This window comes from Equus asinus, chromosome 2, assembly GCF_041296235.1.
Source record: "Equus asinus isolate D_3611 breed Donkey chromosome 2, EquAss-T2T_v2, whole genome shotgun sequence".
Classification (NCBI taxonomy): domain Eukaryota; kingdom Metazoa; phylum Chordata; class Mammalia; order Perissodactyla; family Equidae; genus Equus; species Equus asinus.
The window spans coordinates 30420491-30437283 of record NC_091791.1 but is presented as its reverse complement, the minus strand read 5'-3'; the positions used below and the strand labels follow the sequence as shown (position 1 = coordinate 30437283).

At 45.4% G+C, this 16793-nt stretch overlaps 1 protein-coding gene across 6 annotated transcripts in view; it reads left to right on the top strand.

Moving 5' to 3' along the window:
* The window catches only part of CNNM1 (cyclin and CBS domain divalent metal cation transport mediator 1), a 60810-nt gene that overhangs the window by 23697 nt on the left and 20320 nt on the right, over positions 1-16793 (top strand). For 3 of the 6 annotated variants that reach the window (XM_044752776.2, XM_070485504.1, XM_070485492.1), the window contains exons 2-7: positions 1910-2053; positions 4905-5045; positions 6922-7091; positions 8729-8828; positions 9229-9276; positions 12638-12700. In XM_044752776.2, the coding sequence (XP_044608711.2) occupies positions 1910-2053; positions 4905-5045; positions 6922-7091; positions 8729-8828; positions 9229-9276; positions 12638-12700 (666 nt within the window). The remainder of the gene's footprint in view (positions 1-1909; positions 2054-4904; positions 5046-6921; positions 7092-8728; positions 8829-9228; positions 9277-12637; positions 12701-16793) is intronic. The other 3 variants (XM_070485485.1, XM_070485496.1, XM_070485508.1) reach the window with 1 other exon arrangement.

Here is a 16793-nt window from a genome sequence, read left to right as displayed (position 1 = left end):
AATACCAAACTAATGAATCTAGACTTGCTTCTGTGAGCACTAGGGAGCCATGGAGGGTCATTGAGCAGGGAAATGGTATGATCAGATCAGTGGGAGTGAGTCAAAGGACAGGTTGAAGGTGGAGAAGGAATTAGAGACCATTCTTGAGTGATACAAATGCCATCTTTCCCATTTATTTCTGGGTAAAAATTCCAATGGGTAACTATCCTGTGATTTAAGGTATTCATCTGTTTAAATTTTAATGGCTAATTATGCCTCTGGCACACTGACTACTCCTCTTCTCTGATATGTTTATCGATGGCCGAGAAAAGCTTATAAAAGGTAACACTGAGAAAGCATGAACTTCCTTTTTTCTTTTTTTGGCAAGAATAACACATCTAAGTCAGTACCCTCAATTTTTTCCTTAAATGTCTCTTAGCCAAAGAAAGAACCACTCAGATATGCATTTTAGAAACAAGACTAAGAAATGTGTCTATCAAAAGATGAAAACAAACCAAGGTGAAGCAGGACTGTTAGGTAAGAGTCAGTCTCTAGGTTAGGACTGAATCCAGTTACCTGGGTTTGCAATCCAGCTCTGCCATTTATGGGCTGTGTAACTTGAGGCGTGTTACTTAACCAATCTGAGCCTCAATTCTTTCACTTGTAAAATGGGGATAATAATAATACTCGCCTCAGGGTTGTTATGAAGATTAAATGAATCAATACATGTAAAGTGCTCTGAATAGTGCCTGGCACATAATTAGAGCTCGATAAATGTTAATTATTATTATTAAGTTGTTGGGCAATAAAAATTTAAAAACTGCCTATGACACATTATAGTTTACAATGTGCCTTTACACATCTGCTCGTTCATTTGAGCTCTGCAGTCACCTATGGGTACTGGTTGTCCTAGTTACCAGTGCTGCTAACAAACCACTCCAATACTTAGCAACATAAAACAACAACCATTTTATTATGCTCACAGATTCTGTGAGTCAGGCATTTGGACAATGTACAGCAGGAATGGCTTATTTCTTCTTCACAGTAACTGGGCCCACAGCTGGAGATGATTTGAATGGCTGGGGAGGACTCCAGAGGGTGGCACTAGATCAGCTGAAATTGTGCATCTACTGCCAAGGTGGCTTCTTTGCTAACCTGTCTGGCACTTTAGTAGGATGCCTGGAAGACTGATCTCAGCTGGGACTGTCGCCTAAGCACGTATGTGGCCTCTCCACCATGGCAGCCTCAGGGTAATTGTCAGACTTCTTAGAATGTTTCGCCAGCAGAAGCCGCATGCCTTTTATGACCTAGCCTCAGAAGTCACATAGCAGACACGTCTCCATTCTCTATTGGTTAAAACAGTCACAAGCCTGCCCAGACTCAAGGGAAGGGGCTATAGACCACACTTCTCAATGGGAGGCATATCAAAGAGTGTGGGGGCCATGTTTTAAAATCACCACACTGGTATTATTCCCTAATTCTAGATGAGAAGATTGAGACTCGGTAGAGGTTAAGTGATCTGCCCAGGGTCAGGCGCACAGATAGTAAGTGGGAGAGTTGAGGTCAGGGGAGGGAGGAAGCTTGGAGGAGGAGAACGGCTTCAACCCAATCTTCTGACTCCAATTATTGTTCTTTCAATTAGGTTATTCATCATCTTTCAGCTTAGATGTATTTGCTAAATGTGAAAGTTCAAAGAAAACAAATTTAACTGGCTTTGGATATATTAGGTAACTTTCCTAAAAAGAGACAGAGATATAAAAGTATAAGGTTTGCATTTATAAGAGCTTGTACACAAACTTCATATTTTAAGGAGGTCCTGGGATGGGTTCAGTCCCAAGCTTAGTCAGTGAACAAATTTGTATAATTTTCTTACAAGGAAAGGTCTCTGAAAATGTCCCAATGCTTAACTACAACTTCATTTGTTCTTCAGGAAAATCTCACCTGGCCATCGTTCAGCGAGTGAATAATGAGGGAGAAGGGGACCCCTTCTACGAGGTGATGGGCATTGTCACACTGGAGGACATCATAGAGGAGATCATCAAATCAGAGATCCTGGATGAAACTGACCTCTATAGTAAGTGCACAGCGTTGGCCATCGTCCAAGGTCATCCTGTTTTCCTCTGAGACTCTCAGAATTGGCTTAGTTTGATAGACAGTGTGAAAGGGTATCAGGGCAAGCCCCATGTATGTGTCAGTCACCTGATGCCAGCACGACCAGATACCCTGACTTGAACCACCCCGAGTCACCGAGGATGTGCTAGCTGAATGTTTATCAGGAGGGGACCTTCAGGAACTGAGCCAAGACTATGAAAAGGAGACTTCCTGGTCTTGCGATGGAAAAGGAACTAAAGGAAACAAAGTGTACCTCGGATGATGGCCAGAGGCCGCTCTGCCCTTGTTTCTGTCCCCTGTGTTGTTTCTGTTTTGTCTCTTCGCCCACCTAGACTCAGACCCCACTACCCATGGGGTTCCACTCACACCAGAACATCAGTGCGCAATGGAGACTGTCATGAGGTTTCCCACCCGCAACCTATGCCAAAACCTTGACTATCGCTTCTTAGACACTGCTCTTCTCCCTTATGCTTTTTTAGCTCTGCCGCCTGGTTTCTTGTTCTCCTCCCTTCTGCACCCCTGGCTCCTGCCCCTGCTCCTGTCCCTGCTCCCTTCTTCCTGGTCTCCTCACCCTCCCACCCACTGCCCCTCAGGAACAACATGGACTCTTCTATGCAGATAGTGACTGCTTTGGGGTACTGAGCCTTCTCAAAGCTTTGCTTGCAAACATTGCAAAGGCGTGCTTTGTCTCCGGGCTTGGGAGTGTTATCTAAATCCACAGGAGTCCCTAGGCCAAGAAGTGTTTCCTCCCCTGAATTTCATCTTGTGGGGCACCAATCCCTTTTCCTCCCCTCAGATAACCCATTCCAGACCCCTGTCCTGTGTTTGCTAGAAGTAGCTATTGAGCAGCTAGAAACAAACTCCCGGGAGAAAAAGCTTTGATACTATAGAGCAGTGCGTGGTGCAGGAAGAATGCCTTCTCCTTGGACTAAGAAGAGATCAAACCTAAAAGATGGGCCAGACCTTGACAAAACACAGCAGGAATGTCACCGTATCTGGTATTGCTGTGGTGCCCTGGCCAGGCCTGTCTTCTTCAAATAGGGATTGACCTCTCCCTCCCCCTTCCCTTCTCCACCTCTGCCCACTACTCTTGATTTAGGATTCCCAAGTGTTTCCATAGAAATATTGGTGAAGACATTCACACTAAAGTGTTAGTGGCTGATAATAGTGTAATGAATAAGTAAATGAGTAAGCTCCTCCTAGGGCATTTGTTCTAACAACCTTAATGCTCCAAACACTCAATATTAAAATAAAAACAATGAAGAGGAGATCAGGGGAATGATTCTCCAATGATGACATGTTAAGTGGCATTCTGATGGAGGAAAGAGAGGGGATATTTTGGCAAACAATGTCATGAAAAGCAGAAGGTTGCTCACCTGCGAGAGCAAAAGAACGGGTCTGATGCATATATTTGCTGCTCTCTTGCTGAGCGATCCTCTTTCTAAAGGAGAAGGTTAGGGTTTCCCACGCTTATAAATAAGCTTCTGGCAGGATTCCTTAAGAGCTGTAAGAAGGCCAAAGAGCCAGGAATACTGTGTTTCTTCTCACTTGACCCTGACCCACAGGACATTTGGGTCTGGATCTAGCCACTGTTGCAATCCGAGCAAAAGGTGCTAAGCAGGGGCCCAGAGTCTAAGGCAGGCCCAGAAGAAAGCAGCGTGGTTGAAGGGCACTTTCTCCCTTCTAGAAGGAATCCCAACCAGTGTGGCTGAAGTGAGTTCCAGAAGGAGAGAGAGAGTCCTGGGAGCCTTTAATTTCCACTGTATCTGCTCAACCTGCACTCTTGGTTCCCCAAAGGCCTGTTTTTCTCCAAGCCAAGTTTGGAGAAAACCCACATCCCTTTGTTCCCCTCAGCACAAGTGAGATAGACTAGAAGGTTCAAAATTTTGCTCAAAACTAAAGGAAAGCAAAAGAGACATGACCCAAGAAAACATTCCCATACCCCCCAAAAATACTTTTTCAGACAAGCGTAAAAAAAGAAGGAAGAAAAATAAATTGGACAAAGCAAATTTTCTCAATCATAGGATCTCTGGAGTTCCTCCAGGTCCTGCCTGAGGCCCCTGCCCAAAGAACTCGTCTCTGCACGTTACAGAGCTGTTCCCATTTCTTCTCCTTTCTTCCATTTATTTCCCCCAGTTCTCTCCACACGGAGGGGGCTAGGGTTGAATCAGGAGAATTGTGAGTGGGAAGAGGAGGTGACCACCTCCTCCCTTGGGTGGCATACCTCAGGTACTGCTCAGAGCATGGTTTAAATCAGCAGGAAGAGACCAGGTGAGCCCAGCTCCGGGGACAGGAAAAGGACAGAGGCAGAAACTCCCAGACCCCGCCAAACCCCTCGATGGTGAAAATGCATGTCCCTCCTGTCTGAATGCCTTTTTGTAAGCATTTCACAGATGGGTTCCGGTTGGAGTCTCAGAATAACTGCATGAGATGAGTAGAAGAGTTATTAATGATTAACATCACTGTGTAGATTAAAACAAACACTGATGCTTAGAGAGGTTGCACAGCTTGTAAGTAGGACAGCTGCCCTAGAACCCTGGTCTTGGGGACCCCAAGTCACTATACACCCTTTTCCACTATCCACCACCTAAGTGTAAGTAACACTGAGACATTATAGCATCCCCCACCTTCTATCCCTTATCATCATCCTTCCACTCCCTGGGAAAGAGATGTTGTAATGTCACCTACAGTTGACACTTGGCAGAAATTCACGTGGTCCCAAAGGATCTGTCTGTCCCATATGACTCTGGGAAAACCTCCAAACCCAATAGTGATTCTGAGATAGCCACAATCTGTCCCATGTGATCCCACAGCCGACAATCGGAAAAAGCAGAGGGTCCCGCACCGGGAGAGGAAGCGGCACGACTTCTCCTTGTTTAAACTTTCCGACTCGGAGATGAGGGTGAAGATCTCTCCACAGCTTCTACTGGCCACACACCGCTTCATGGCCACAGGTATGACTCTGCCCACTGGTGTCTCCATCGCAGGCAGGTAAACAGAATCTGGAGGGTGGGACCCAGGCACCAATTATTTTTAACACCTTGCAAACTAATTCCAGTGTGCAGCCAGGACTGAGAACCACTGTTCCAAAAGAGGAGGTTGCCTTAGGTAGAGCGATGGCATGCCACGTGCTGTCATTTTCAGCCCCAGGCCTGTTCTTCTCAGGAGGAAGTAAGTACAACCCAACTCTGTTTTTCTCCCTTCTACTTGAGAAAAGAGCTAAAGAAACCATTGCTGCACTTTTCCCTTCCTCCACTTGCCTCCTGGCAGGAGCCTTTTAGGCCGACCTCCATCCTGTTGGAGTTGGGGCGCCCCAGAGGATTTGTAGGGGAGGGAGAGGCCTTATCCTACCCAACCACAAGGCCCTGGGCTCCAGTACCCTCCAGGGACCACATAGGCCTGTGAGCTATGAGTTCTTAAAATACAGAAGTGGATTGTGAATCTTGGAATCTGTAGAAAGGAACAAAAGGTGAGAGGATCCAAAGATAAACTTCTCCTTCTTCTAAAGAAGGTAAAATTTGCCTTTGAACCCTCTGACCTTCTCATCCATGCCTGATTAATGTGCTGACCTAGAATGATCTCATCCATCGTTAAGTTCAATATTTAGTTAATCCAACATATATTTATTGAATGTCTAATGAGTGCTAGTGGTGTTCCAGGGGCTAAAAAGTAGAAAATTTTAAGTTGGTGCTTCTTTAAAGTAGAATTTTCAACATGTTATCTAGTTCTGAATACAGATTTCTTTTAACTACTGGCTGCCTGAATTCCTAGAGCAAAGCAGCTGTATCTGTTAATATAATATGGTACAGTATAATATAACATAACATAATATGTAAGAATATCTGCTAACATGTGAATATGATGCGATGATACTTCACATTATTGAGAACTTATCACTTAAATAATTGTCTCTGTTAACTTGGAATTTCATTTCATTCATGTCATAGAAATAAGTCAGATTAAATTCTCTGTATATCATTTGATTATGGTTTTAAAGCCTTTGTTGTTCACAAGGCTTACTTATCCATCCCTAACTTTTTTTTTAAACCACTTTATTGAGGTTTGATTGACGTACAACAAGCAGTATATATTTAATGTATACGATTTGATGAGTTTGGAGATAAGTATACACCCGTGAAACCATCACCACAATCTATGCCATAAACATAACCATCACCTGTAAAAGTTTCCTCCTACCCTCTTTGTTTGTTGTTATTATTTGTGTGGTAAGAAAACTTAATAGCCACTCTTTTAGCAAACTTTTAAGTATATGATACAGTATTGTTAACTCTAGGCTCTGTGCTGTGCAGTGGATCTCTAGGACTTATTCATCCTGCATAACTGAAACTTTGTCCCTTTGACTAATACCTCCCTGTTTCCCCCTCCCGCTAATCCCTGACAACCTCCATTCTACTCTCTGTTCTATGAGTTTGACTGTTTTAGATTCATCATGTAAGTGGTATCATGCACTGTTTCAGGCTTATTTCACTTAGCATGATGTCCTCCAGGTTCATCCATGCTATCACAAATGGCAAGGTTACCTTCTTTTTTAAGTCCATGCCCAACTTTAAATAAAATCAAGGAGAAAATTAATAACAAAACTGACATTTGCAAAATGGTGACATGTTTCTCCTGAGCTGCCAATGCAGAGACGCACATCCCTAGAGGACATGGGGAAGGCCTGAGACCCCCCAACTCGAGGGAATCGCAGGAACCCTGCCAGCTGGGTGCCAGGAGCATGAGTGGAGGTGGCTCTAGACACATGCCCCGCTTATGCTCACCCTGACTCCTCCCCGCTGCCAATTCGACCTGTCTCTCATTCTCCCCTAGAAGTGGAGCCCTTTAAGTCTCTGTACCTGTCGGAGAAGATCCTGCTTCGGCTCTTGAAACATCCAAATGTGATCCAGGAGCTGAAGTTTGATGAAAAGAACAAGAAGTCTCCAGAACACTACCTCTACCAGCGCAATCGCCCCGTGGACTACTTTGTGCTGCTTCTGCAGGTGAGTGAGAAAGCCAGGGACCCTCTAAGGGCAAGCTGGGGGCATCTCCAGCTGGAGAGGAATGGCCCTGCCTCCTCAGTGCCAGGTTTCAAGGCTTGGCTGGCTGCCTCCAGAGCAAGGCCTGTTGAGGTGGGCGTTTGTCCATGACCCAAAGCAGGGGCCATGTATGACTGGCTGATGTCCTGGGAGTGGTGGGATCTTGATGGCATTTCGTCTGACATCAGCAATGTTTGTGGTGGGGTAGTAGGGCAGGTACTTCCCCAGCAGAGAGTTTCTGTGACTGAACTTCCAAAACTGCTGTCCTACAGCATCCCTAAGACCTCCTTGTCTCTGCTTGGACATGCCCAGAAATGAAACAGTCTACTGCCTCCCAAACTTCAGACACTTCTTGTTTAAAGCCCTTCCTTCTGTCAAGCTGAAATCTCACCATCTCTGACTTCCACCTACTGGTCCTCACTCTGCTCTCTGGAGGTGCACAGAACACATCCACTCTCTGCCACGTTTCAGCCTCTGCAGTCCCTGGAATCTTCTCCCCCTCGAGAGGACCAGGAAGGGAATAAATGACCTAGTGAAAGAGGTGTAGCATCTTCCGGGTGCTCACATAAGTATGATCACCTTCTGCCCTCGGGGCCTCGACAGGCCTGTCGTAAATGAGTGTCAGGCATGGTTCCAATTTGTGATACTGCTGGTGCCCTGGCCTGGCTCCACCATTAGCCCTGTCGCTATTCCATGTCTCTTCCCAACAGAATCTTATGAAGTCTGAATACAGTAATTGTCTTAAAATCTTAAGGGATTTAAGCCGTCCTTCCAAACAACCTCAGTAAAATGACCTCCTTTCTCCAAAAATGGAGTCACGTTCTTCACTGTCGGAAATCGAGAAGGGTCCTGTTACATTATTTATCTAACATAATGAACCTATACAATTGACTCTCTTATGCTTAATATAAACTTAACTGTTCACAGATAAAACTTGGAGGAATTAAAATGTAGTGGCAAGAGTGTGGGTTCAGAAATTGGAAAGATCTGGCTTTGAAATTTCCAATATTGCTGCTTCCTAACCAACCTTGACCAAGTTATTTAATCTCTGTGAGCCTCAAAATGGCTTCATCTGTAAACTAGGGATAAAAACAGTACGGGCCTCATAGAGTTGTGGGACCAACTGAATGGGAGTCCATGCAGTACACATAACACAGTGTCAGGCCCATCGACATACACTATCTGATACCCATTAGTATCATTATAACTGCTGATGAATTCAACAAACTTTGCGCAGAATCAGATTTTATGTCAACCAGACTTAAAGATGGTCTTATCTCAGACTAAACCAATAGGGCAGTTTATGGGGCCCCAGACTAGCTGGTGCCTGGAGCTGTATCATGGAAGGTCCAGTACAGTATGCAAGGAAAGCTTGGTTATTCATGACTGGATGCTGCTTTATGAACTAAGCAATTAATTTACTGCAGAGGGCTATTGAAGTCAGACGTGCTGTTTCTGAAGTGTAAGTCTGCGCAGAATTCACATTCTCCTGTGATAAGAACGTAAGTCCTCTTGTGATCCAGGCAGAAGTGCTTAGGGTGGTAGTCAATAGGACTGGAAGTGCTTGTACACACTCTAAGTACACTTCCTTCTGTTTCCAGGGTAAAGTGGAGGTGGAGGTTGGGAAGGAAGGCCTTCGCTTCGAGAATGGAGCCTTCACCTACTATGGTGTCCCAGCCATCATGACCACTGCTTGCTCAGGTATTCTGGGTCCTAAGCCATAGCTTATTGGAGAGGCAATGGAATGTTGTAGAAAAAAGCATCTGAGTTCATCTTGACTCCTGTTAGGGACCCTGGACAAGCATTTAACTTCCTAGGCTTTAGTTTCCTCCTTTGTAAAATGGGTATAAGAAGCATATTTCATTCAGAAAGATTTTTTATGGAAGTTCACAATGGGCTGTAACATTATCACGTGTTAGGGATGATAGTGGTATTTTTCAGTGTGAAAAGATAAGTTTATTTTGCTTTTTACACTTCTATTTGATTGCCTGGTTTTTGCAGGGTTAATTGGTGCTGGGGTGGGGTAGAAAAGGGAGAATTCCCATAAGAATGTGTGTTTTCTGAATTGCTTGTGAAACACACTGCATTCTTCTGTCCTTAGATAACGACGTGCGGAAGGTTGGAAGTCTGGCTGGATCCTCTGTCTTTTGTATGTATCTCTCAAACCCCTCCCTCACCCTCCCCAGCGTAGTCCTGCCTCAGCCCACTCTGGGGCCCTGGACCGAGCACTCCGAGCCTGGGCTGAGGCTAACACAAACGCTGGCAGCCTCTTTGTAATGCTCTGCCAGGAGCACTGCTTCCTGCCAGGTACCCACAGACCATGGGAGCTTAGTTTCTGTGTGTCTGGAATGTTTTCTGCTGCTTCTCTGCTCATGTGCAAGTGATGAATGGCAGAGAGGGAGTCTGTGAGGGAAGGCACTGTTTATTGTCACCTGCCAGAGAATGCAGGCAGGTGCTTGTGTGTTTTGGTGGAAGTTCAGCCTTCCCTTCTCTGCTAGGATAATTCACTTGAAAACCTACTATGCTATTTTGTGTCTGTGGGGTTAGTAAGAAGCGACTGTGAGATCTTGGGATGTAAGTCCCAGGCTGGTGCAGTATGTTGCTTATCTGCTTCTCTTTCCTTGTTCACTGCATCTCAGCTGGTGGAGAGGTGTCTGCCAGCTGGCCAAGCATGTTGATGGTGGGGACTGGCACAGGGCTGCTGGCTGGTTTGCTCTGTCCCTTCTGTGCTCTACCTTCTCGCTAGTTCCTGCATAGTTACTGCACTTGTGTTCAGAAGGCATGTCATTTATTGTGACATGAGTGTGATCCAGAAAGAATGATTTCTCTAGATTTCTTTTTGATTCACTGGTCTGAATTTTGCATTGCTTTGAGCTGTTACTGTTTATGGTGGCCATTTTAATGCCAAATGGGGTGTTTTCTCTCATCATAAAAAAGACTTTACATCATGCTTTATACTGGGATTTATCAGAGGGTCCCAAAGCTTGATATCACAATCCTAGGCACTTGAAAGGTAGATACCATTTTAACACAGAGAAACTAAAGAAATGACTTGCTCCAAATCACCCAGCAAATAGTGATTTACCTAGATACATTCCAGTGCCCTCACTAGTTCACACAGCACAATGAAATACAGATTTAAGACCCATCATGTTCCAGAATGCAATTCTATATGGGAATATTGGAATAATTTATGGTGTAATTTCACATCCTAGCCCAGCAGAGGCCTGAAATGAAATTGAAGTGGTGCCCACACCCATGGGCCCAACATGCATTGAAGGAGATCTGTAAAATAGAAACCCTAGCACAGTAGTATACTTACATAAGCCAACAAATCTCAATTAGGGTTGATGAAGGAAGGTTCAGTACTCAGAACAAGAACTCTGGATGGGAAAGGGATGGGCTGCCAGACTGGGTCAACCTTGGTTCTCTAAGGGAGATTTCCGGCCTCACATTAGAGATTGCTCAAGGTGGAGTAACTCCTGTGATTCTAAATGTTACCTAGACCTGTTGGCCCTATTCCGGTTCTGCCAAAAGACCAAAGAGAAGAGGTGGGAACTCTGGGGGAAAGGAGCTACATAAGGCTCCCCAGCACACTTAATGTAGATGAGGTTTCTTTAAAAAAAAAAAAAAATGTTTAAGTTGTAGGAAGATGGTTTCCTCCTTTTCTTCCTTCCTGTCTCTAGTTCCTTCTATGAAAATCCTTCCATTATATCAGTGAGATGGGAGTAAACTTGCAGCACTAATCTCTCCTTCAAAACTGATTAAAAGGAAGCATTAAATTTTCTCCCCACCCTGCCCCACACTTCTGAGCATCTTTGTCAATCTTCGGGAGGAAAAAGAATTCAAATTAGCCTGCAGGGGTATGGAGACATTTTCCATCCTCCCCCAAGCCCTCCCCACTTAGTGGGGTGAAGTGTGAAGTAACTTCAAAGGCCACCACACCCCAGGGTTGTCCCTGGTGGACTCTCAGCCCAGGTCCAGCCACCCAGCATCTTTCACCAGCCAAGAACCTTGGCCTATAGATTGAGGGAGAGCTTAAGGCTCTTTTAGGATCTTGGTCCAGCAAACTGCCCCTGTCCTTGAAGGCAACCTCTAGCTTTACCAGCCTTTGAGGGTGATGAATGGGGTGACGAATTTGCCAGAATCCTGGCTCTGTGATGGATGCCTCAAAGTTAACTTGAGGTTACAAGTAAGTCACTCTGGTTTTCCTGACCAGGGCAAAGGAAACACAGCCAGTCCTGTCTGCTTTATCTTGGTTCTGACTGCTGGAGGACCCTGGCGAGCCTGGCACTCTGGAGGAACTGGGCCTGAGCTCAGGGTCGCCAGAACAGATGCCCATAGGGGAGTGTAGTCGGAAGAGAACAAGTCTACTATCTATTTGGCAGGATATACATTTAATTTGCAGCCCGGACGTGCTAGGCTTCTTCTTGAGACTGTGGGGTTTCTTATTCCACTGTGTCTTACAACATTAGTGGCCCATTCAAATATTCTTTGACATCTTGTGTCAAAGTAAATGATTATCAAGTAGGTATAAAGCCCCCTGCACTCCCCTGCATATACAGGTAATTTCAGTAAAATCCTCGAGTGCAGCAAATAAGACTGTGAAAGCTGCCTATTTCAGTGTGCTGTTACCTGCAGACTGACTGACTTTAACTCCTTGGAAGGGACTCTGGGAATGAGCAGATAAGAGAGATGAAGACAGATTCCCATGCAGAAACACTACTTGATCAAGTCAAGGGTCAAGATGGGAGAAGGACTAGATATTGCTACACACTTCACCCCACCCCAGACCCCAAGTGACAGCCAGCACCATTTTGGACTCTTTGGGGAAAGAGAGAGAAGGAAAAGGAGATAAGAAGAGAGGTGCTTTGGAGCACTTGAACTTGCTAAGAAATGACTGTGATTTAAATCATCAAGTTGATTCACATTAAAATTGCTAGAAATGTTGCCTTTCCTGTATCCAAAGCCTCTAGCAATGCACTGTCTCTCCCCAGCACCATGACCACAGAGGGAGCTCCTAGGAGTCTGAGGCAGGATACAGCCTCATGAAGGATGCCCCTAGCAGGAGCATGCACTTTGCTTTCAGCCTTCCTGCAGGTGAGCAGGACACGTGTGGCAGCTGGGAGAGCCTGGTGGGAATGCAGTGCTGGGCTCCCAGTGTATCTGCTGGCTCGAAAAGGCTGCCTCAGAGAGAATGCTGCCTACATGTGCTCCCCCCTGGGGCACTGCCTGTTCTTGTCATTGGCAGGTCTGATGCCCTCTAAGATGATTGCACATCTTTTCAGATGACCTGAAGCAAAGTCTGTTTTATTTTCCTCTTTCTGGAGAGTGACTTTGTAAGAGGATGTGATTTCAATGTTTTCAGAGACAAGATTCCCTTTTGCAGAGAAATGTGATGCTGTGAAGATCCAGGAAAAGACTGTCTCACCCACTTTGCTCTTTGTCTCTCTCCTTTTGTGTTCATCTTCCCCTTGCAACTCACAACTCCTTGGCCCTTGACTCTTTAGTGCCCGTCTCTGTGTCTCGTACCTTCGCCTTCAGCAGAGGGGACTCTCTGGCAGGCTCCGCAGGTAAACACGTATGAGTGTCTCGGTCTCCGTAGATCCAGCGGCGTTTGCAAGAGGCCTTTGGTCTCTGTCATTGTCCCGCATGAGAGCTAGTGTCTCCCAGCAGGCACTCCCATGACTAAGGCATAGCAGATTGTTCAAATAGCACTCATTTTTACGCACAGCCGGGCATTTCTGGTTCATTGGCATCACTTGTGAATTTAGCTCCCAGGGATGTACCTGTGTATGGACGTAGAGAAATAATAGGGATAAGGGATGGTGTGAGTTCTTCCTCATCCTTTGTCTGACTGCAGAATGGAGGGATGAGGAGTACAGCAGGAGAAAAATAGAAAGAAACAATGGAATATTATGCTGTATTCCTATTTTTCTTCCACCCTTCCTTCTATATGGTCTCTGCCTTTAGCTGACCGCTAACCCATCCTCATCTTTCTAGTAATGTTACTATGTGGTGACCACATTCTCTCTGGCTCTGGTCATACAAAGGATGCTATATATAAAAATTTCAAAACAATGTTTCATTAGGTTAACCTCTCTTGTTAATTAAATAAACTTTACTGGCTTTCTTTTTAATCAGATCAAGTAGCTCCTCATAGAGCTACACAGTAATTCCAGGATTGAGTAGAATGCAGTAAATCTCAACAATCAATTAACTGTTTGCATTATTTTCATCTCTGGAGGTTGATCTCTTAGGTTCATTGAGCAAGTAATGACCAAACCAAGTATTTGTTAAATTGCCCTGAAATCAGAACACAGCCCAATTTCCTATACCGTCTGCATCTGTCTTCCTTATCCCAAGGCTGCAGTAAAGATTCTGAGGCCCCACCATAGCCTTAGTCATCAGGAATCTACTTATGTTCCACTGTCTGTGCATTAGACCTTCAGTGTTCAAAAAGGCTGTGTCCTGGGGCCGGCCCAGCAGCGCAGCGGTTAAGTGCGCACATTCCTCTTCAGCAGCCCAGGGTTCGCCGGTTCGGACATGGCACCACTTGACAAGCCATGCTGTGGTAGGCGTCCCACATATAAAGTAGAGGAAGATGGGCACGGATGTTAGCTCAGGGCCAGTCTTCCCAGCAAAAAGAGGAGGATTGGCAGCAGATGTTAGCTCAGGGCTGATCTTCCTCAAAAAAAAAAAAAAAAAAAGGCTATGTCCTGAGACCTCCAACCCGCAAGTTTGCAACTTCACAATAATTTCTCTTGACTTCTGCTTTCTCCCAAGTCACATTTTTCCATAGAAACCCATCTGATTTCCATGTTTAGAGGCACAAGACAAATTAACCACCTTCTCAAATTTCACCAAAGTTTTCTCTCTCACTTGACGGTGATTTTCCACCATGAAATAAAATTTTTCTTGCTTTGTGAGAGCTAATGCCTTCATGATGACTACAGGATAGTATGATCGATGTGAGATGCCAGGCTGGTGCCATCACCAGCTAACTGGTCTACTTCTGCATGCCAGCAAAATTAGAACTGACCACATCGTGGACCCTCCGGATCCTTCACATGCAGGGAATCTTGGTGAGTGTAGAGTGTGCTATGAAGTTTCAGCAGAAAGGGAAAATGCACATTTTTTTAAAGATTTTCAAAGAAGAGGATCAAGGCAGGAGTATATTTTCCTTTTTAATTAACCCTCAGTTAATGAGACAGTCTAGTTAATTATAATTTCTCAGTTAAAGTAAAGTTGATTCTAGTTCATTAGTATTTATTATGAAAAACTTCGTGGTAACGCAGTGTCAGTAGAGATTAAGGTGACTCATTCCTGCCGTACCATCCCCTCTGGTGGTTTTGAGATTTCTGGTCCAACTCTGGCTAGTGCCATGTGCTCAGGGCTCTTTTAACCTTCTGCCCATTTTCCATGACTGTGGGTGTTCAACCCAGCAGGAAACAGGTGAGCAACAAAGAGGTGAGAACAAAGCTAGCTTATTCCTACCCTTAGTTTAACTGCAGAGCGGAGCAGTGACAGGCACAGCAGGAGGAAATGAGAAGCAGGGATGCCCTGCTTCTCCTTGGGCTCTTTCCTCTCCATAGCGCCTTTTGTCCTGTCTCTATCTACAGCCAACTGTGAAGCCTTCCCCGTGACCGGGTGACATACCCCAGAACTGTATTACTGTATTTCTGCTGTCTCTCTTGTTTCTGTGCCACTTCACCAGAAGAAGCAGCCTTAGTCAGAGGATTTTTGTGGAAAGCAGCCCTGGGTACCTTCTGGCCCCATACTTGATTTATGATCCAGATACGTTAATTTATGTATATTATGTCTAACCGCCATCCTACCCAGGAAAAAGAGGAATCCTGGAAATTAATAGGGCCTTTAAGTTTTAAAAGAACCCTGTCATTTTATTTGATCCCCACGACCACCTTAGGAGACAAGCAGGAATTCTTGTTGGGAAACAACAGGTAAGGAAACAGGCTCTCAGAAATTAGGCCATCGGGTCGATGTCATTGGTGTAGTAAGAAGGTGGAGGGATGACGACTGGAATCCAAGTCTCTCAGGTCCCGCTCTCCGATTGCCTGGGACCTTGCTCCCCACTGAACATAGGCATTTTGTGCCCCCTGTGCCTTATCTGCATTTTGAGAGTAGCCTGTGCTAACAAATATGGTGCTCACGCTGGATTGAGGCCAGCAGTCCCTGCACCAAATATTGCCACCATTATCCGTAGAGAGCTTCCTTCTATGTGAGACTTAGTTTGAAATAAGGAGAGTAGAGGGTTTTTGGATTACCTCCAGAGTGCAGTATAACTAGCCAGCTTTGCAGGTGCTTTCATTTAAAATGGAAACTTCTGCTCGACCCACTGGGAGTACGTGGCTCCGTTGCAGTCATCATTCCCACTCCCCAGATCCTCCTTCTTTCTTCTCCCGATGATGTGGCAATGATTTCGAGTTGCCCATGACAGTCCTTCCGAATCCACAAAAACACACAAGCAGGACAGAGGTCAGAGCAGGGAGAGGCATTGGGAGCAAGGGTTCTTTTTCAGTATTAGATAGTCCATCTGTAACGTGCTTTGAGATTGACAAGGATAGAGTTTTCTCCCAGAATATACGCAAAGTTCCTAAAAATAATCTTTTCACTTTGTGAAATGTGGTAAGTGGAAATATTCCTTTGGGTTGGCTCTTGCGTGGTAAACATTTGGGAACCATTAAAGCTCCATGTAACGTGAGCGAGTTCATCTGGGCTTCTAACTTGGGCTGATTTGCAGAGTTCGCATTGTGGCTTTGACAGAGAGCTTTTGGCATTTGGTTGTCTGATGTCGACTATTACCCCAGAATGATGAATTTTAATAATCCTAGTTTGCACTCTAATAAGCCTATGTAGTTAAACTGCCCCATCCAGTTTGGAGAACACGGATGTCCCGCGGCACAGTGACCATGACCGAAGCAGGCTGTTTTCCCTTGTCATTCACTGAGGCTCCAAAAGATGCAAGCAGGCAGCCACTGAACCCTACTTTCCCCTCCAGTCTCCAAGCTGAAACGGCGAGTGGAGCATTCTGTATCATGGATCCTGCTCCCCAGATCCAGGTGTCATGAGTGAAGCAGAGTCTCAGAGCAGTGTATAGGTTTTTAGGGCCCCTACCTATAAGTGCAGATTCCATCCAGCCCCAACTACAGTGTAAAATCCTTTTCCACCCTTTCTCCCACTCCATCCCCAATTTTACCCCGGTGTCTTCTCCACCCCACCTCACTCCAACTTACTATCTAGGACAGGTATCTCTTGCAGACTGGCCATGCAAAGACTGCAGGAATGAGTTCTACCACACTTCTCCAGAGCACTTGGGGGTCTAGAGCAGGAAATCCTGCTCCCTACCAGCCAGTCTCTCCAGGGCCAGCTTGAGGATATGATGTAACAGCAACCGTGGGCAAGGGATATGTTGGCTGCTTGGCCTCCCTCCTGTTGAGGGGTCCTGTGGTCAGCTTTATGCATCGCTGTTTGGTCTGTCCCCTCCTAGACCTCTTTGCACTAAACAGAATTTCCCCCCTTGCTTTACTCCCCCAAGCTGTGCCTCTGTGCTCTTAGGAAACGCCACGGGGAATTATACAACTTGATCTAGTTTGCCATGCTGCTGGGACACTCGTATGTTACTGATTTCTTCTCCTTTTTTTTATT